Source organism: Octopus bimaculoides, chromosome 4 (genome assembly GCF_046866305.1).
Source record: "Octopus bimaculoides isolate indiv1 chromosome 4, ASM4686630v1, whole genome shotgun sequence".
Taxonomy (NCBI): domain Eukaryota; kingdom Metazoa; phylum Mollusca; class Cephalopoda; order Octopoda; family Octopodidae; genus Octopus; species Octopus bimaculoides.
The window spans coordinates 76,648,715-76,671,944 of NC_142931.1; the positions used below are offsets into that span (position 1 = coordinate 76,648,715).

At 32.8% G+C, this 23,230-nt stretch overlaps 1 protein-coding gene across 2 annotated transcripts in view; it reads right to left on the reverse strand.

The window, feature by feature from the left end:
- LOC106869369 (uncharacterized) overlaps positions 1–23,230 on the reverse strand; it is a 185,761-nt gene that overhangs the window by 76,566 nt on the left and 85,965 nt on the right. For both annotated transcript variants that reach the window (XM_052967147.2, XM_052967146.2), the window contains one exon: positions 3,938–4,003. In XM_052967147.2, the coding sequence (XP_052823107.1) occupies positions 3,938–4,003 (66 nt within the window). The remainder of the gene's footprint in view (positions 1–3,937; positions 4,004–23,230) is intronic.

The window sequence follows — 23,230 nt, forward strand, 5'->3', positions numbered from 1 at the left end:
ATACTGCCTTCTCTCTTGCACACCACATTTGATTTCTCTTATATCCAGTTTTTCTCTCAATATATACAAACTTGTGTGTCTGTTTGTTGTGTGAGTTTTGAATATATCACTACTGAAATAGAACAGTCCACAATACTCATAGAAAAGCTAATATCATAAATATTATAAATGTATAATAGTAGAAATGACAACTGACAACTGAAACAATAACAAATCAATAGAACAGAGAAAAAACAAACAAAAAATATATAGCACACTAGTTTCAGTGTGTGTATGTATATGTATGTATAAATATGAAATAAATAATTAAAAAAATGAAAATAGAAAGAATCCCAAGCTAAGCTAAGCTAAGCCTCAACTAAAAGTGTTATTAGCTTATTGAAACTTGATTAATAATGTTCATCAAATAGGAGAGGGAAAAAAGTCCATCGTCAAGTTGACTCCGCTTCAGTGAATCACTTCACAGTTCTGCAGCAAACCTATTTTCAGTTCTATTATTGAAACTGATAAATGGTGTTGGTGGTAGTGGAGATGGTGTTGGCAATGGTGGTTGTAATGAATTCCCTTGACAACTGAGATATAGCAATATATCATTATCAAGAACTTAGTGGTAGTGGGCAGGGTTGCTAAGTGAAGGTGGATGAGGATAAGAGAAAACTAGATTTGCAATAAATTGAGAAACGAAAATAATGATATTCATAAAAAGTAACAACAATAATAATCATTCCTAACACAAACACACAAGTCTTCGAATTTTTGGAGGAAGGGGTTACTTGATTAAATTGACTCTAGTATTTAGCTGGTACATTAATACTTCAATAAACCTCAGAAGGATGAAAAGTGAAGTTGACGATAAGATTTGAACCCAAAATGCTGAGATCCGGAATACTGCAGGGCATTTTATTCCATGCTCAAATGATTCTGTCAATTTACTACCTTGATGATGATAGTGATAATTTCTTTTATTACCACAGAGGTGACAAAGGGAAGATTTGAAGGAGAAATTATAAAATGATAAAATTTTTATAGAAATAAAATTAGGAAAAAGCTCCATTAGATTTCTTTTTTAAGAATTTTAATAACAAAAATTAGGTATAAAATGATTAAAAAGTTTATAAAAAGAAATTGAGAAGCAGAAAAATATTCCTCATATCAAAGTGCATTTAGCGTATAAATGCAAACAAAAAAATGTTTATCTAAAAAAAGGCAAAAAAATAATTTGTTTGTAAGACATTTAATAAATTAATTCTGAAATTGATAAAATAAAAAAAAAGAAAGATGGGAAAATATAAAAATCTTGATCTTTCTGTAAAGTTCATCTATTATAAATTCAACTGTAACACTGACATTTTAGTACATGTCCAAATATTTTTAGAAAACAGAAGCATCAAAAAACGTAATAGGACATATCCTTTCTCTTGAAATATTAACCAATTTTAACAAATTAAAACAATTTATATAATTGGAGCAAATGTTAACGTATTATTTTTACAACAGAACAGTCATCAAAATGTTTTGTAAAGTCTAGATGAAGGCAATGAGCTGGCAGAATCGCTACTATGCCAGGCAAAATGCTTAGCAGCATTTCATCCATCTTTACATTTCAAGTTCAAATTCCACCAAGGTTGACTTTACCTTTTATCTTTTTGGGGCCGATAAAATAGGTACAGTTGAGCATTGGGGTCTATGTAATTAACTTACTCCTCCCCCAAACTTGCTGGCCTTGTGCTAAAATTTGAAACTAATATTATGTGTAGAGTTAAGGTGGCAAGGTGGCAGAATTTTTAGTATACTGGGCAAAATGCTTAGCAGCATTTCGTCTGTCTTTACATTCAAAGTTCAAATTCTACCAATGTTGACTTTGCCTCATCCTTTTGGGGTTAATGAATTAAGCATCAGTTGTGGACTAGAGTCAATGGACTCAACTAGCTTCCCTCTTACAAAATTTCAGGCCTTGTGTCTATAGTTTAAATCTCATCAAAGTTAACTTTGAGATTGGTACTTTACTTCATTGACTTCAGAAGGATGGAATGCAAATATGGAGGAAGAGGAATCTGATACCATTGACACTTGATACCAACCTTTCTAAACTGGCCCCTGGCCTATGCTACTAACTCCCTGTTTAGAATTATCTAAATTAATACCTTTCAAAATTTAATGTTATGATGCAAACACCATCTTAATGAATATTAATATTTTAGTAAATTCCTTATTTTCAAAATTAACTTAAATAATGTCAGTATATTTTAACAGAAATATAATAATAAATGGGTTAAATATATCCTTCATCACAAATGAGGTCTTGTATTTAAGTTTAAAATTATTAACATTTTTAATAACATGGATGTCCTTTCCATTTAGTACCCTCAGTTAAGGACAACTAAAGGCCAAGCTGGGCAATGAGGAGGATTTAAACCAAATTGATTGATATAAACTTCAAAGTAGTCTATGTTAATAAGGAGAATTTAAATTAAGCAAACCAAGTTAATGAAAAGATAGTTAATTGTAGAGCATAGCTTCTTATATCATTAAACAAGTGCTATCCCTGGTAATGTAAATTCCTTCTGAGTGTCCATTAAGGACTTTTATGAGTCAGTGCTTAGTCCCAGTTTATGAGTGTAGAAAGATGAGGCATAATTTACCCTTGAATATAATATGAAGTTATTGGAGTTATTTAACTGCAAGAGAGTCAGTGAACTGAAATAACAAAATTACATAAACTACCTACAATACTTAATAAATTTCTTGTTTTGGAACTGAATTCATGAACAATGAGTTAATAGTACAATTTTCTTGCTATTAGGTGATGTCACTTCTATAGACAGTATGTGTTTACAACTCAAGTCGATTAGTCTAGTGAGAAGTATTTTAGCATTGAATTCAGTATGATGTGGGTGACAAATGTACTGTTGCATGCATGATAATTTTGGAAATCAGTTAACTTTAAACCTTTTATCTACAAGTGGAAAGATTACGTGGTTCTGATTTGCTATTTCCTATACTTACAAAGATAGTCATCTGTGAGTTAGCCTAAGTTGTTAGAGTGTATAGTGTTCTGGTTCAGCTCCAGTACAGCCCTGATTGAACAGACAAATAAATAAAGGTGTCTAAACTATGTCAATTCTGTCATTTTTTCGAAACAGTAACTAAATTTATAGTGAATAATAAGAGATTTAGCTGTTATTTTTAACAGGTTAAGCAACAATATAGCAGTTTCTTCATGAACTCGAAGTTTATATTTCACGAATACGTCTAATTCACAGTTTCAAACATTTAAAACTGGACAGATTTAAGGAAAATTAGACAATATGCTTTATCTCTGAACAAATGCAATGACATTTCCTGAATCTGTGTTTGACTAATTTGATTTTATAAAAACTTCCCATATAAGCACCAGTAAACAGTGAGTGTGATTATATTACCTTGCTTTTATGAACCTAATTATATACCAATCAAATTTTATTTTAATTAAGAATTACCTTTTTTATGTATCCAATTATATACCAATCAGATTTCTTTTTAAAGACAAAGTTTGTATTTATAAGTAGTATAATTACTTGGCTCAATATTTGTTCATAATTAGTCCTAGTGGAATAAGAAGCAAGTAAAATGTGTCCCAGCAGGATTTCAACCCAAGTACAAATAACAGTGCATTAATAATTACTGAATATAAGATTTACATGAAACCAGAGTAGAGATCATATGACATTCATTTATTTGTCATGGGGATCAGTAACCTAAATGAAATTAAATTGCTACATCTAAGAATCCAAATGAACTTGGGTCAGAATATATATCTACTATTTCAAGCTAAAGAATACAGATTATCTTGTTATCATGTAAAGAAAAAAAAAAGAAAAACCTCCCAAAACTTTTTGTCAAAATACATCCCAGCTCATTCATTATATATCAATAATAGAAATTGTAAGAGACAGACCTTGCATTGTTGTTTTCATGAGAGTTTACTCCCTGAGACTTTTGCTCCAGACAGCAACAGCTGATACTGTAAAGATAATGAAAATAGAATGATGAAAAGAAAAATATAAAACTGTGTAGAAGAAATATATATATATATATATGTATAGTACACACATGAAAGGCTTCTTCAATTTCTGTCTACCTAATCTATTTCCAAGTTTGAGGGTTGGGTCTGTCTAGTCTACTTAATCTTAGTCCAATACTTTAAGATAGGTAGAAAGAGACTTAAAACAAATTTAGCTCCTTTTTCTTGCAGGTCAAGTAAATGTGTAGTGTATAGAAGTTACCTAAAAGGCTTGTATGAGCTAAATGTGAGGAAAAAAAAAATTTCAGAATGTTGACCCCCATCTTTCAAGTTTTATTTTTTGAGTAGTGTAGCTGTTATTTATTATCAGATTGTGAGGGCACACCTGAGACTGAACTCAAAACCTTCCAACAAGATACTATTATGCAACAAATGCTCTTGGGAAAACATTATCATAACTTCCCCAAAATACCTTAGACTGTATGGCTACCTTGCTTGCATAGCAACCATACAGACAATGGAAAAGCTCAAGTGTACCTCCAGTCTGCAGTGGATGTACTACTCTATTTTAAGGAATGTAGAAAGTAAATTAAACTTGTTACCCATTTTTATAAAATTAAACAGCTAATACAAATTTAGTCTTAAAATGAAATGAAACAGGCAGATATATATATAAAGAAATATAAGAGAGAATAAAAATGTGAGAACGGACCTGGTGAAACCCAATCTATATGTCCTAATTGTTGATTCAGTCTAATGAACACTACACCATAGTTCTCAACAGAATCCCCACCCCAACATTAGCAACTTTATACAAACACATGTCAAAATTCTTATACTAGGGTATCGAAAAAGAGATATAAGTTTCAATTTAAATGTTTACTATCCCATATCAGATTTACTTTTGCTGCAGAGTCACACATGTTGGTTTATTTTTTAAATTTAGTTGAAGGAAGGCTGGAGCTTATGACACTTGCAGGCCCTCCAAGATGGGTAATACTTCTGTGGTTGGTGCTAAACTTGACCATCCACAGGTAGAAAAATGTGTGCCGATGTGCAATTCTTCTATTTGTCATCTGAAGGACAATGAGGGTGAAACATTTACTTCAAATGAATAAACTATTTTTCTCTCATTTGTATACCAATTGTTTACGTGGGTGATGTGCATGCGTGTGTACATGACATTATCATCACTGTTTTACATATGTTATTTTCATGCTGACGTGAATTAGATGGGGGATCTTCAATCAGTATTTTACAGTTTGATGCTCTTTTTAGATGCCAGCCTTTACTTGTTTTCAAGCAAGTAACTTTATTCCACATCTTTACAAACCCTCACGTAGACATGTACACTATAAGATTTCCAGTAGACTGCAGTTTGGAGATGAAGCACAGTTGGGTTGAAAAGAGAAAAAAAAAAAAGAGCCGGTACATAGGTAGGATTTAGAGTCAATTGTAAGGCATTATATGATAATTATGTGTAAATAATAGTAGAGCAGAACCAACTAGTGATTAATCACTTTTATAAATAAATTAAACCCAGGAAAGATTAATAAGTAACATGGAAATGATATAGTCATCCATGTATGTAGTCAAGAATGTTTTGGGGGCTGATGTATATTTGAGAGTTGTTCAATGTTGTTCAGCTTCCAGTCATAACTAATTCCATTTTTATTGTTATTTGAAGGTGACTTGGTTGCTATTTCTAGAATGTCATGATTATGTTGAAGGTTCCTTACTGGTTCGTAGACTGCTTAATTATATTTAGAGAGTCAATACAATGATAGCTTGTGTTAATGTTTATATACACAAAAGGCGTTTAGATATTTTTTACATGAAACTAATTTTATTAAACTGAATAGCTTTAATGTAAGGAATGGAATACATTTTTTTCAAAGATAAACAATAAACAATGCTTAACAAAAGTAATTGCTAATCAAATCATGATGTATTGTGAATATTTTTACTCACTGTAAAAACCTGTGTAATTTACGCAGACAATTTTCAGGATAAGAATTGTTTAAAAAAAAAAAAAAAGCTTCTACTCATGTAAAATTCGCACCCAAAAAGTTTCTAGAATTGCCAATATAGCCAAGGGAAAAAGGTGTTCAATTTAGTTGTATTTAGCATAATTTCACTTATGACCAGATGTTATTAAATTTTCATGAAATAAAAATAATTTCTGTTTAACAGGTAGAAAGCTACTAAATTACAAAGTGCTTGTGTTGTTTATAATAAATTTTACAATTTTTACCCACAAGAGATTATGTCTGATCTTTAGCATACTTTTGTATGTCTTCTCAAATTACGATCACAGGAAAAGTTGATAATTCTTACCAACTAAAACAAAGCTGATAAATATGCACAAGTATTGCAAGACAAGTTTAATTACCAATAAACATTAGCTTGGATGACACTTTACTCAACCGACAGAGGAAGGTGACCAATCAAACTGATTATGAAACAGAATTCTGATTAGTTGAAAGTGTCTTCTTGTCTCAAGCTCTGACTTTCTGCCTATCCTTGTCAGAACCTTTGATATAGAGCATCAAAATTTTAATCCCTTTCACACTTATAAAATGTCAAGCAAACTTTAAAATTTGTCATAACTGTTTTAGCTGGGAGACCAAACTGATAGTTTGGTAACCCGCTAAAATAAACATTAAAAATCGAAAGGAAAAAATAAACAGCTTTGCAAGTTTAACTCAGTGTTTACTGAACAAGAGAGTTGAGAAATTTAAGAAGCAACTTGTTTGAATATACATGCCTGTGAGGAGACATAAGCAAGAACAGCAAAAATCTACTATACCAAAATAACTGGTAATACATACAAGTGTTCTCTAAAGAGAACATAAGATTGTAGCATAATTCAACATGAATGTGAAACAACATTAAACATCATATAAGGTATATGAAGTGGGGCACACACACAGAAAAGAGGTTCTGTGATCATGATTAGATATGTATGTAAATGTGTGAGTTTGTATTCTCTCCATGACAAGTGTGCACTAATTGAAAAAAAAAACAGCCTCACTGTTGATACAAATAGTGCCATTTGTTTGTAGTCCACCGGAAAAACATATCTGGGCTTAATGACAAGCCTTGATATGGTGTGTGTTAATTGTAAACAAAACTCTCATTGCTCATGCAAAGTGTTGCTTGTTTGCAGTCCTCCATGGAAGCATGTTTAGAATGTTTTTGTTGGTCAGTACACTGAAGGAATATTACCTTGCTTGGAAACAAATGAGAGTTGGCATCAGGAAGGGCTTCTAGCAGTAAAAAAACTACCTCAATGTAGTGTTGCAATGATGATTATCCACACACAATCCCTTCATAATGAATATCTGAGATATGTCAGCATGTATATATGATGCATAATTTAGGTTTATCCACTTATCCTGTTGCATTTCACTGAAAAGTATATAACACCTCTCTTACTCCACTGATAGCTGTGCATGTAGCACATGTTTAAGAGCTCAATGTCTGGTATACATCTTTCAATAATTGACTTTCTTGGCTGGAAGTAAGGAAAAGTAGTTTATGCTAAAATAAAACAATGGAATGGAAGAAACCAAGTCTCTTCAAGATGCAACAAGTGCAATCTATCCTGGAGATAAGTAACTCTTAAAAAAAAAAAAAAAAAAAAAAAATCAGATACAGTTGTCTGTTACTGTTGGTGGCATGATAAAATGTCATAAGCTTATACTGAAAACTGGTAGGTGATAGGAAGGGTAATCAGCTGGTGGTTTTCTGTTATGCATATCAGATGATGAAGAACTGTGACAGGTGGTGAAACCCACACAAGTATGGTAAAAAAAAAAATCAGATATATGACAAAGATGATAATATTACTAGAAAAAATTGTTTAAATAAGTAATGACTTTCAAATACACAGGGAAATCTATGCTTGGAATTTTCAAAAAAAAAAAGTAATAAATTTTTTTCTAACACTTATACAAAATCTTTCGACAAAATAGATTCACCAACAGGAGAGATTTGTCAAATGAAAGTAAAAAAATTTTTTTTTAATGTTTATGCCAACCATCAAATCTCATTCCCTGTATACATTAAATAACCAGCCAAAAGCTAACGAGTGATTTTTTTATCTACAACATACATTGCCAAATGTTTTATTTCACTATTAGTCCTTAAAGCTCTCTTGAATAAAGCCATACAAACTGAATGTTTAATTCTTGTTAGATGAATGAAGTACTAAATTAAATTAAGTGCAGTTAGGGTAAGATGGAGTGAGTATTCAAATTTATTTTAGTATCATTGTGAAATAATCTTCTGAACTATTTTTTCTCAGTTATCATCTGTTTAGTAGCATGGCTGTGTGGATAAAAAGTTAATTTTGTAATCATGTGATTCTTGGTTAGATTCAACTAAATCTTGTGAATGAAAGTGGATAGATAGTTTGGAAGCTCAGTGGCAGGGCTGTTGTATCAAGTATATGGTTGTGAAGAAAATACCACAGGGAAATGCTTTGCAAATTAAATACAAAAACATGGAAGTCTTATATATAACGGAGTAGGTTGAAAACTCTAATAAGCTCAGATGAATGAAATTTCTTGAAAATAAAAACAATGCAGATTGGAGTGGATCTACATTCAACTCTCAATACTAACCTATCTAAGACTACATATATGCAAGTGTTATTTTTAAATTAAAATCTCTCAAAATAAAACCTTGTTATATGAATGATAATATGAGACTTCAGTTGGCCAGAGCTAATTATTTTATTAAATCCTTAAACATCTTCATACTGAAAAATCAACTGTAACATTTGGACAATCTAGTTATTAAAATCATTATCACAAAAGGAGCCAACTGTTAAAAGCAAAATGTTTCTATCTTATCAAATCTCCTCAGCAAAACATACTGACAAGATTTTAAACACCTCTTATATCATACCCTGCCATTTTAAAAACAGTTACATATGGAAAAATATTAAAAAACAAAACAAAAAGGGCATTACCCTCACCCCCAGAATGTATGAAAGGTCACTTGTCATAGATTATAGAAATAAAGAAATATACCAGGCAACAAAGGAGCCTCTAGAAACATGCCTACTGTCTTGAAAAATGTACACAGAGTAGAGAGTGTGATCCTATATACATGAGCACTAGGTCTTGAGAAAAAATTTTAAAAAAGACATGAATGGTTATAACTGGAACATCTTTGATGATAAGTATGTTCAGCTATGGCTAAGTTGAGGCAACATTCTTTTCTGTGTAACTGAATTTGGTTACAAAAAATGTTACATTCTTTTCTGTCTCCAACTGAATTTGGTTACAGCTGAGGACACATGAATAGATGAAAGCATCACAATTGTCATTTAAAGGAAGTATCCCCTGACTGAGAACAGATATTGCTGGTTGGGGGTAACAGAAACTTTGCAGTAATATCATTAAGATAACCAAAAATCTTGATGCATTGCATAATAACTACAGCAACACAATGCTGGTTTCTTCTTCCCTTTTTACTATCAGACCCTACTATTAACCTAACAGACCCTACCTTTCCTTGAATAAACCATAAAATTAAGGTTACTACTAACTCAACTACTGTGAAATTAGTAAGAAGCAATTTTTAAATTAAATATAATTTGGAAATAATACATTTCTAAATCTCTGAGAGAGATTTATGCAGTAGTGATACGATGAAGTGATACAACTGGCAGGTCATGCTACTCCAGACTGATGACGAGCAAACACTCAGAACCATGTCTCTGGATGCAGGCTTAGCTGGGTGGAGGTGCTTGTCTCCCCCCTTGTAAACATAAGGACACAGGAAATGTGTCAAGGCCGACAGGAAGCAGTGCAGCTTCCTAAGTCTAACCAACAGTAGTATTATTCCCTTCAGGGGACTGTCACATTAAGTTGACAGCATACAAAAATATAATTATTAATAATTTGACTACAAAAAATAATCTGAGTCAATGAAAGAATCTGTATAGATCTCTCAACTGGCTAAAAATAGCAACAAAATCTCTCAAATCACACCTAGATACAATATCTTTGAATAAAAGAGGTGGGGTTTGCCAGACAAAATGCCTTTTATTACACATAGGTCTGTTTGATCATTGCAGATCTGGGGCTAAACAACATCAGCTGTTGTCACCTCCTCTCACATTCTCAATTCTCACAAAACAAAATGTTACAATAACTGGTGTTTTATAAAAAAAATAAAGAATTGAACCTACTTTAGCTCCTTTATCAAAGTAACTTTTTAATAGCTTACCAAATTAATAATAAACGAATCACTCAGTAAATATAGCAGAAATACATATTTGTTGTTTATGCATTATTTCATAGCTTTGAGATTATGACAATGTGATTGCTTACTTTTTAGAATGACAATGCAGGGTAGGTATGAGAGACTGGATCTGGTTACTTTGAACATAAAACAGGTAGAATATTTGGGCCAGATATGCCTGGCTCAAATGCTAAAGAGTTAAACCTTTTCATGAACATATTTTAATGATACCCACTGCTTCAGTGTGCTTCAAATAATTTTGAGGGAAAAAAAAAAAAAAAAAAGAAGCAAACAAGAATTTGAGTTCATTTAGGAAAAAATGAACTTCAATATTATACTGCTGTTTGGAACAGGAACTAACAAAATTGTTCCAACTCAAAATTATCAAGGAAGGTTTTCATTTAAATATGAACAATTTGATATTGAAAGTTTTCTATAAGCAGAAGCAGAGACATCACAGACAAGTTGGTATCAACAGGGTTAATGGTTAACAACAATTTCCACTCAATGTTATTTCCTGACTTCCATATAATGTGTCCTTTTCATAGAAACCAGCTATCTTATGGTTGCATTCACTGTTAATAGAGTGAAAGGTGAGAGGCAAAATAAAGGATTTTCCATTATAGGTGAGATTTTGATTAAATAATAATAATAATAAATCATTTTTAAAGTTATGAACATTAACAGAATATGAAAGAGAGAAATGTCCAAAACGTAAAAAAATCAAATATATAGATTGTGTTCTAATAGCATATGAAGATACATATATAAAAAAAAAAACAAAAACAAAAAAAACAGGTAGGTGTGTGTATATATGTATATATATATATTCAGTAATAGATAAGTACAATCCAGGTATCCAAATGTAGGAAGTTAGCAAGCTTCAAGCATGGATGCAGCTAGTATGTATGTATGTATGAGTAACTCTGTGTGTGTGTGTGTGTGTGTGTGTGTGTGTGTGTGTGTGTGTGTGTGTATATATATATTTATTTATTATACAGACGGTGACAATCATAATAAAGAGAGAAATAAAGCATCTTTAGTTGTAGTTAAGGTGTTATTAGTTTGGTGGTGGCAAGTGAGTGGCAGTGATATGAAAAAAATCCTCACAAAAGTACATCAGGAAATCATGAGAAAACCAATAATAGTTGTGAGGTAGGGAAACAAGACAGTAGGGAAACTGAGACAAAGAGAGAAAAAAAAAACATGCCACCGAAGAGAGAGAGAGAGAGAGAGAGAGAGAGAGAACCAACTAATACGCAACCAAAAGAAAGTATTGAAACAGAGATAAGCAACCAAAACAAAAGAAAAAAAAACAAAAGGAAAAAAAAACAAAAGAAAAACCCCAAAGGGGTGGGAGGTGGAGTGGCCAGAGTGAAATGGGAACAGAAGGAGGGGAAAACAGACTGAGAAACATGTCAGCCAGAGAGAAAGAGACAGACAGACAGAGTATCAAAAGGAAATAGAATAGGAAGCAGGAGAGGATAGAAATAGATAAGAGAGAGATAGGCTAAGGTAATTAGAAGATAAGAGAAGCTCATGTGCATTATACATGCGTGTGTGCGCACACACACACATGCACCATATTCTTTTACCGTTTTTCAATCATTGAACTGTGGTCATGCTGGGGCACAGCCTCTAAGGGTTTCAGTGATAATATTGACTTCAAAACTTATTTGTATCTGATTCTTATTTTATCAGTTTCTGTTTGTCTATATTGATAAGTTATGGGATATAATAGGATGCACACCTGAAAAAAGGACCCAGTAGAATTATTCTCTCTTCCTCTCTCTGTACACGACACACAGGGGTCCGACAGGTTACAAACTTTATTGTAACACAGTTACACGATATATAGACATGTACACATACAAACAATAGATATATATTTCATATATGCATTACCTATAAGTATCACACACACACACACACACACACCATTTATACATGCTTACAATTTATCAACCTCTGGAAACAAAATTCCTGACTAATGAATGATACAAGTCAGTGATTATGTATTTTCTACATTATTATAATAATGTCACAATTTTATAATTGAGGGTCATAGGAAACTGGTTCAACTATGGTATAAAGATGGTGCTTATTTAATTGACTTCCAGAGATTAACACCAAAGCATTCCTTGATAAAATTCAATGTCTGGTTTGAACATAGACATAAAATAATGGAAAACATTTAGGGCGTTAGGAAGGGCATCCAGCTGTAGAAACTCTGCCAAATCAGACTGGAGCCTGGTGTTGCCATCCGGTTTCACCAGTCCTCAGTCAAATCGTCCAACCCATGCTAGCATGGAAAGCAGACGTTAAACGATGATGATGATTTAGTCTAGCACTATAATAATTTTTAAGAACTGTTCAAGGCCAGAAATTTTCAGAAATAATCAATTATATCAATCCCACTATTCGACTGGTACTTTATGTTACTGAAAGATGAAAGTCAAAATTAACTTTGGTAGGATTTGATTGCAAAACACACATGGATGTTACAAAATACTGCAGAAATTTTATCTGCAACTCTACCAATTCTGCTGATACTCTGATCTTACCATGCCAATAATGATAACCATTAAACACCATTACAAGAATTATAATTCTGATAGACAACACAAGGTCAATTTCATGAAAGGAAAAGTTTATAATTCCTGACTGATTTAAATATTCTATTTAATTCATCTCCAATTTTTAAGAAAGCATTGGAGTCTAATTTAAATTCAAAAGTTATTTTTAAAACATGGACATTAAATGATGATGATGTCCAATCCATGCCAGCATGAAACATGGATGTTAAATGAATATGGTAACAAAGATGATATTCAGAGTTGATTAAGGCAATTGAACATGTTTCACATTCAATACTTTCTATTTTAGCATAAATAAATAACTGTAGAGCCTCCATTGGTTAGGGTTGACCATGTTATCTGCACATGAATGCATATGTCTGGGCAAAGCATTCGAACTAATGCATACAAGTCTCTCTTTTTCACGCCATCAATGTTGTTCAAGAGAAAGGCTGCCACCTTAGACCAATACAGGTTGGCACCAGTGCTGTTATTGTCAGAACACAAAGAGATAGAAATGATACTGCAAGGCATCTATTTCATCTGATGCTAAGACTTTTACCAACCTATTGCCCTACATTTTTTTGTTTTTAATCAACCCCAAAAGGATGAAAGACTTTGGCAAGATTTAGACTTAGAGAGCAGTGCATCATAACACATACTGAATGTTATTCTAACTTTATAGAACTTTACTGCAATTAAATAAACATTTGTAACATCAGTATCATTATCATTTTCCATCCTCATTCTTCAAATTTTAGTTGAAGGAAGCCTAGACATAAATGTTTTTCACCTAAAGCAGGCTGTATTTCATGCAGCATTACTAAACTATTTTACAGTTGCCCTGATGACTGGATCGTACCAGACCCATTTAATCTTAACTGATATGGAATTGTCTAATGGTACATAAAATTATCAAAAATCACAATGAATTTTAGCAAAAGACAAAATGTTTAAAATCAAATAAACTAAATATTTCCACATACTCAATTGACTTTACAACTAAAACAAACAAACTGTAATAAATAAAAGAAAACTATCATACTAGAATTAATAGATATTATTACCAGGAATGTGATAAGTGGATCCATAAGACTCAATCTTTGCTAATACTGTATCTTATATAGGATCAGCAGGTGTTGTTTAACTTGAGTCAATATTTATACTGTCATTATTTTTGCTTTTGTTGTAGGATTGCTGGCTCAAGAGAACATAAGATAGAATGTTTTGCAATATTTAGTCTCCTCTTTATATTCTTAGTTCAGATTAAGTCAAGATTCATATTTGCCTCTCCATCTTTCCGGTCAATAACGGTAAGTAGTTGGAAAATAGTTGATTTAATTGATTACAGTGCTTCCCTATAAATTTGTGGTCATGTGCCAATACAAGAAATCATTATTATTGCTCTTTCTTACATCACTTGTCACTGTGTCACACAATGGAAAACAACTATATTATCTTTTCTCTCTCTTGCGATCTAGAGTGCCAATGACCTTCTCAGGTCTGCCGAGATCAATATGGTTAACGTCTGGCTTGAACATCTGTGAGTTGATGTCTGCAGGGAAAAAAATGTGGGTGGGAAAGAAATTCCATATAACTGGATTTATTAATCATATAAATCAACCTTCATCTAGAATACTATTTTGGATTTCTCTGGGGGAGACTAGGAGACATGGATAACTTGTGTTTTATCTGGAATACCATAACTGATATAAGAGCTGGAACATCTGCAGTATCACTAGTGAAATGTCTTCTTAAAATCCGATGTGGAAAACAGCTGGTGGATGATCTATATCTGGTAAAGCTTCTAAAATTCATCATCTATTTGTTCCTACCACCAAGGTAAAGTTATATTTAGTACTTATCTTCCATCATCATTATCATTTTTCCATCCTCATTCCTCAAATTTTAGTTGAAGGAAGGCTAGACATAAATGTTTTTCACCTAAAACAGACTGTATTTCATGCAGCACTACTAAACTATTCTACAGTTGCCCCGATGACTGGATCGTACCAGACCCATTTAATCTTAACTGATATGGAATTATCTAATGGTACATAAAATTATCAAAAATCATAATGAATTTTAGCAAAAGACAAAATGTTTACAATCAAACTAAATATTTCCACATACTCAATTGACTTTACAACTAAAATAAACAAACTGTAATAAATAAAAGATAACTATCATACTAGAATTGACAATTATTTTGGTGGAGAAATAAGGTAGTCTTTTCTGGTGAAATGACTTATTTCATCTTTACTGCATATCAACATACATCTTGTTTCCAATCTGATACATGCTAGCAAACCCTATCAATAGGATACCAATTTTAGTGATTATCCATATTTCAAACCAATGAGGGAAGGAAAGCAAGGGGCCAATCGACCTACTAAAAATAGCAGTTAAACCTTTCCCCATTATCTTAAACAAAGGACATATTAGATAATATTGCCTAAGATAACATTTAAGCTATAGGATATTCATGATTGGAATGTCTTTGAATTAATTATAGGTTTGTTCAAGTAAGGTTGACCTTGGTTAAAACAAAAACACATATTTGCAACAGCAAACTATCAGATAAGCTCTCATCCATGCCTCATTAGGGAACATTAACATAAGAACTGCACCAAGACTTTATGTCTCTGCTCCAAATATAATTTTCAAAGGTCTGTCTCTTGCAATCTAGCTTGTTCAAATTTAACTGACACTAAGATGTTTAAGATAGAACACTTCTTTAGACCTACATGGTCACTTGACCTACAAAGAATAGCAACCAATTTCTCTTCAAATCCCTTATTGTAGTTCTGAAATCTAGTGGATGGGGAATAGATGGTCATAGTTGGAACACCTTTGATTATAGATCTACTGGATCAGGGTTGACATGAGACTAAATAACAACTTAACTGCGGATACAACTTCCAAATTTCTTTTCTCACACAAGGTTCTGCCTTGTCATTGGTAAATTTTATCTTTGCACAAAAAACAGATCTCATTTTATTTGCATAATCAAACATTTGATTTGTTCTGTAAAATACTGAATATGTGATCTTTACAAGCAGAGAGATTTGTTTACCCACCTGAAAAAGTTAAATCCTTTATCTCTTGTATAAACAAACAATGTGTTACTGTCTATCTACATTCATCAAATAACCAATAGCATAATATCCTACCTACATCATAGCTCGTTACTGGAATACATATAATATAGCAAGCAAACATGCCAAGGTAACTTGCTTCTGAGTATCATAGAACCTAACTGTGTGTGTAGTTAAATTCAGAACATTTCAAAAACAAAAATCAATACATTGCTGAAAGTAACCAAAGCATTCAGACATTAGCAGTAATACATCACCATCCACAATCATTATACTTGCAAAGATTTCAGTTTACTTCTTTGGTATCAATTTTCATTTAGTTAGAAGGGTTTTTAGCAGAGATAAAATAAAACAGATATAAATAAAGAAAAAGATAGGGGAACTATCCCACCTATCATCATTATCTCCCTTGGAAAAAAATCTATTCACATAGAGCTTTTTACTAGGTCAAGATGTGATAGATATTTAGCACTTTTAAATGATCAATTAACTTTGTTAGAAAGGAGAAAATAAATAAATGAACGAATGAATAAATAGTGTTCAAGACAGGAGGTAGAGAGAAATTCTCATTTATTAGCTATAATTATGAATTCCCTCCCATCAAAATCAAATAATGTCTTTTTATCAGATGGAGAGATAGATGATCATAGAGATATGCCTGACTCATATTAGTGATTATTATAGAGTACAGAAGTGGCTATGTTCCATTATCTGAGAATTCTTATCTCCTGTATGTTTTCACACCTGCAAAATATTATTTTACCTAGCTATATGAAATACACAGCCACTCTGAAATAGACTGGTGTTACTCAATCCAAGAGATTAATCTCACTACTTAAATGCTACTGCTAAATCTTGCCCAAAGATAAATGTAAGCCTTACGGCTCAGAGACAAAGATGGAGTAGTAAACTTTACTTTCATAATCTTTGACTTTTATTTATCCAGTATACTAAAACAATTTATTCACTGATGAAGACAAAAGAAAGAATTGAAAAAAAAAAAAAAAAAAACTACAGAAAATCATACCAACAGATACAGCTGAATCAACACTTCACAAAGCCAAATTTTCCCAAATATTTGAGAAATGTGCTAATAATTGGTAGCTAAATCCACACTGAGATAAAAACTAATCAATTCAAGTGGTTTGGTGACACAATATATCAAGTGTGATTTGTTAGGTTTTATCCATCAGCTAAATCCATTCCTTACAAGGTTGAATGAAGCATTAAGAATATCAAGTGGATAACAATGATACTAGAATCAATCGATGAATCAATGAATCAAACAGATTCTTAACAGTCTAAACAATACAACAAAAGAGATTTTTATGTGGAAGATTGATTTGAAAGATAGATAGATAAAAAGATCTATTTGGGAAGGTGAATTGAATGAACTTGCTTTGAGCTAAACTGACAAAACAAATTTGTATTGATAAATAGAAGATCTGAAGTCTCTAAAGGGTAGAAATACAAAATGAGGGAGGGGAAACAGTTCAAGGTCTAATCACAGTGAAGACAGTTTGTTTCTTTTTAGGAAATTATACAAATTTATAAAGTGTTAAAAGGAGCTAATAGACACAAAATATCTGATGACAGCAGTTTGAAGATGTATGGTTACCAAGTGCACACATTCATGTAATTTGGTTTCAAAACCACAGTGCACCACTTTGGGCAAATGTTTTCTACTATAGTCTTGGACTAACCAAAACCTTGTGAATGAAATTTGGTAAACACTTATACACAGATACATATATGTTAATTTATGTGAAATAAATGGAAATTAATTTTACAGTACTAACAAAGAAAACTACTATTCAGGACACGCAATAATCCCTATTAACCCCATGACAATGTTTTTTTATATCAGGCAACTCGGTTGCACTGCTGGTAATCATCTTGGTCGAGATCAGCAATTAGCTGACAACAGTTTGGCATGTATTTACATCAATTGCTTTAAAGCATGCACTGTTTATTTATGTAAACTAACATCACTACAAGGACCGTAAATTCAACGAAACTGACATAGCTGGGATGCGACTGTAAATTCCGTGAAGGACCAGAAGGATTTGCTGAACGTGTACGAATTTGATAGGAAGTCATAGTGGAAATGGTGGTGTAGCCACCAAAACTACTACTTTTATACTATTATGGTGATGGAAATCTCGAATTGAGTTGGAAATATTTACATGAAGAATCTAACAAACCTATCAGATTCCTTGAAATTTGCACAGTGGCCGCTATTATCAATTCTGTGAGTGATAGTGGATATTTATATCAATGGGTACACATTATGTCAACCAATGTTATGGAGTTAAATTCACAAATTAACATATATATGATTCTATGCACATCCAACAAAAATATATTGAGCATTGTTCAACCCATGCCAGCACGAGAATAGACATTAAATGATAAATGATGATTATCATGTTCTGTATCATGAAATAAAAGTGTGTGTGTGTGTGCGTGTGTGCATATGCCATTATTTTAGATTTGCTTTTTCATGTCAGCATGGGTCAGACAAGTTTTCTGAGGTAGTACTTTATTGCAGAGGACCATTCCTGTTTACAAACTCTTCTAGTTGCTTCTTATGACATGCAGAGAATGTGTATGAATGAGGGATGGAATAATTGGTACAAAAACCAACTTGTGGTATTTCCTTCTATCTAGTTTTGTGTTTGCAACAGGCTCTCCCCACCACCACCTTTATGAATGCAATAGAATAAGTACCAGACAAAGTAATAAAATTAGTTGTTGGCACTCCATCGTTTACAACGTCGAGGGTTCCAGTTGATCCGATCAACGGAACAGCCTGCTCGTGAAATTAACATGCAAGTGGCTGAGCACTCCACAGACACGTGTACCCTTAACGTAGTTCTCGGGGATATTCAGCATGACACAGAGTGTGACAAGGCTGGCCCTTTGAAATACAGGTACAACAGAAACAGGAAGAAAGAGTGAGAGAAAGTTGTGGTGAAAGAGTACAGCAGGGTTCGCCACCATCCCCTGCCGGAGACTCGTGGAGCTTTAGGTGTTTTCGCTCAATAAACACTCACAACGCCCAGTCTGGGAATCGAAACCACGATCCTATGACCTTACTGGGCCATTGCGCCTCAACAATAAAATTAGTATCACTAACTAAAAAGTCTTGAAGGTGGTGGCTCAGCATGTCTATGGTCAACCACAAAAACCTGAGAAAAGAATGTACATGTTTATCATCAGCATCATTTAGCATCCATGTTACTTACTCAGTAAGGTTTGACAGAATCTGATAAGTCGGAGGACTTTTTTGAGCTCTAATGTCTGTTCTCAGCATCCAGCTGTTTCTACATCTGGATGCCCTTCCTAATACCAATCACTACAGGATGTACCAATCTTACAAAAAAGCAAAAATTTATTCTGAATGCTATCACTTCACTGCAGCATTTACAAAATAGTTAAGTTTAAGAATTAATTGTTTCTTGACATTTTTACATTTGATGATTGGTGATAGGGTCAGTATTTTGAAAATTATATACTCAAGAATCAAGAGCTTAGATTCCATTAAAAGAAGAGGTCAAATTTAATACGTATACAGTTTTTATGCCTCAAAGTAATTTAGTACCTTGTAATTTTAGAATCTAGAATCCAAGCAGAAAATTAGAGCAAAACAAAATAAAGACGTAAATATCTAAAACACCGCACTGCATTGGACTTCTGATTAAAAATTAATAAGTACAGAAAGAAAAAGAAAAACAAAAGCAAAAAAACACCTTCCACCTATAATAACATACACGAAAGGCAGAAAAACACATTCTACTGAATTAAGAGAGAATGAACATATCAATACCAATAACTTCATACTGTAACCTATATTTTTGTACAAATGAAGGAACATCTAGATGTTTGCTTGACTTGCTAGAAATAGCAGCTAAATCTTTAACAAATCACATCGTAGCCATGAAAAAGAAAACACAAACTGGATAATGTAGACAAGATGATCATGGGGACTGGAATGTTGAGATTGAGGGTAGGTGCACTTAGCAACGAGTTAACACAGGAATGGCTCCATGCTTATAATTCTCTTAGAAATCACATTGTACAGTTCCAAAAGGAAGGATATATTGGATAATGCAGTTCTGAACACAGATCTGACAGTGGTGGTTGAGGGGAGGGGTAAGATGGCCATGGTTGGAATGCATTTGGTTATAGGTCTGTTTGATCAGGACTGGACTCAGGGTTAAACAACAGAATACTTTTACTTGCCCAGCTGCTATTTATTTTATCCTGCCTGCAAATTCTTTATAGCTTTTGAAGACTGTTCTTAATATTAGACGACTTTATGGAGTACAAAAAAATAAATAAAAAAACTGGTGCTATTTGCAGTTATAGTTATTTATGAACACTTATCAAAAGACTTGTTGATAATTGATCTTTATCAATGCTAAAACTAGCCATTTCAGAAAATAACATTCTTGTAAGGAACCTAATTATGTAGCCTATGCAACTTGATTTTGTTCAATTATTTGGCAGAATGATTAGAGCATCAGAAAAAATGTCTTGCAACCAAGTCTTCAAATTCAGAGTTCAAATCTTGCCAAGATGAACTTAGTCTTTCATTTCTCCAAGGTTGGTACAATAAAGTACCAGTCCAGTATTGAGTGAGGGTGATGTAAATCAACTAGCCAAACTTCCCAGAATTACTGGCTAGCACCTAAATTTGAAATTATTATTATTATTATATCTTAATTTGTAACAGGGTTTGAAGCATGTAAGAACAGTATATTTTGTCTAAGATTATATGATGCACTTGTATTACAGTTTTAATCTGTGATCTGACTACACTAGAGAACATGACCTTTATTTGGGTTGCCAGTAGGGAGCCTTTATATAATAAGTCAACCCGCAAGAAATAATAGCCAAATCTTTCTCAAGTTAACCATATATTCTTTAAAAAAAAAAAATAGACAGAAACTGAAGAAGCCTGTTGTATATCTATCTATCTATCTGTGTGTGTTTGTCCCCTACCGCCACTTGACCAGTATGGTGTGTCTACATCCTCACAATGGTTTGGCAAAAGAGAATGATAGAATAAGTACCAAGCTTAACAATAATATAAGAACTGAGGTCAATTCATTCAACTAAAAATTCTCCAAAGTGGTACCCCAGCATAATGATTGAAACAAGATAAAGATATAGAGTATTGTAATCCTTCACACAATATCTGAAAGAAAAAAAAAAGGGGTGGGGAATATTCAAAGGTCTGCTGAATGAAGGCTGATCCAGGGATAAACAACTTTTATTTAGTATTTCTTTCTATATCAATTACCACACAGATTGTAGATAGAAAGAGAATTTTTTTTTTTTTTTTTTTGTTGAATCATAATACCGATGTACAGTTATTCCTTCACTTGTTTCAGTCATTGGACTACAGTCATGCTACAGTCTGAATGATTAAGTTGATCAAATCATTGCTAGTACTTACTGTATTGGTCACTTTTTACCATACTGCTACACAAATCAACACCAGTTGTCAAGCGATAAGGAATCAATTGATCAATACACCCCACCACACACAGAGTGAGTTTCTGCACAATTTCTGTATACCAAATTCACTCACAAGACATTGGTCAGAAAAGGTATTATATAACAGAAGACACCCTCCTCAAGGTGCTGTGCAGAAGGACCAAACCTCCAAATGTGGTTACAAAGTAAGCTTCTAAACTGCATAGCATGCCAGCTTAATATATGTATGCATGCACAGTATGTACACATCTGTAGATTGCTCTGAAAATGATGTTGAATATATTCCAAATCATCAGCTGCATAGTATGAGTATTGAATTGAGACTGAATTTTTAAGGTTACCAAGCTATAATGTTAATAATTAGTTGTCAAAGTAACACCAATACACAATTTAGCCCACCCTATGTGAATTACAACACATTATCTATGTAGTTATATGCTGTCTCACGGTAGCACAGCAACAGGTTAGTGAATTCTAATGAGAGTTGTGAACAAAATTGTGCAGACAATTCAATACCCATGCTAGGCTGTACTACAGAGACCTTGGGTATATATTCTCTGGGTTGTTATTTAGATCCAGGTCCTGACCAATGAACAAAGTAATCCAGTCTTGTGCATCTGATCTGCTATTCCATACTGGATAATCCAATGTGTCCTTATGTCAGTGTTATTTGAGAGAGATTTTGCTGCTATTTTTAACAGTTTGAGTTACCATGTACATAGAAATTCCCTTGGTGGTTTATATTCCCAGAGTTCTACTCCATTGAGACTACAGTATATTTCAAAAACATTATACTTTGATATATAATAATTTTTTTTAATGTTCATGCTATGTTGATGCATTAGCAATTTTTGCTTCTTCTTTTAATATCTATGTCATTTTGTAAAAAGCAACTACTTTTTTCTGAAAAATTCTTGCATTACCATTGACAATTCTACTTAGGAAGGTAATAAATTTTTTTAAAAACTTTTTTTTTTTTTTTTTTGCCTAAAAGCATAACACCATGGATTGACACAAGACAGAAAAAAAAATTTTAAGTGTGATATCCATGCCTTTTCCCCAATGGGATTAGCAGTGTAAGTGAAGTAAATGAAAAAAAAAAAACAATTTACAACACCACATGTATGTATATATAGGAGCTGTTAAATATTAGTTAAGAGCAGATGTTTACAATAATGTTAAAGCAGTGGAGAACAGCTTTAAGCCATATTCACGTCTGACACAAATGACAAATGTCCCTCACAAGTGAACTGATATTTTTAACTGTGTGATGATGATGAATGTATTGTAGTTTACACAGAAGCAATGAATGTGGAAATAACATGCCAGACATAATATGCTGAAGTTCTTTTTGTTTTTTTTAAGGGTGCATCTGATTGCAATCTCAAATGGTTTGTCAAGACACTTGGATCATTCAGAGCACCAAGACAAAGAAGAAAAAAGCAAAACAAGTAATAAATAAATATATAATTTTAACACAGGTAATACGCTATCAAAATTCAAAAACAGTCCAAACATGATCAACAGCTGACTCTAAAACATCATTCTGCAAAATTTTTTTCAACTACTTTGTCACAAAGTTTAAAATTCTTGTCCTGTTTCTTTTCACCACTGTCAACTTAGACGGACCTAGCTGAATAAATGCTCAGTTGTAAGTGGGAAAGACAACTTCCAATGTTTTAGGCTTTGTGAATGTTGAATATTACTACTACTGCTGCTACCACTACCACAAAGAGCAATGAACATTTCTTTCCCACATTTTTGAAGAAGAGTACAGTTGATAAAATCAA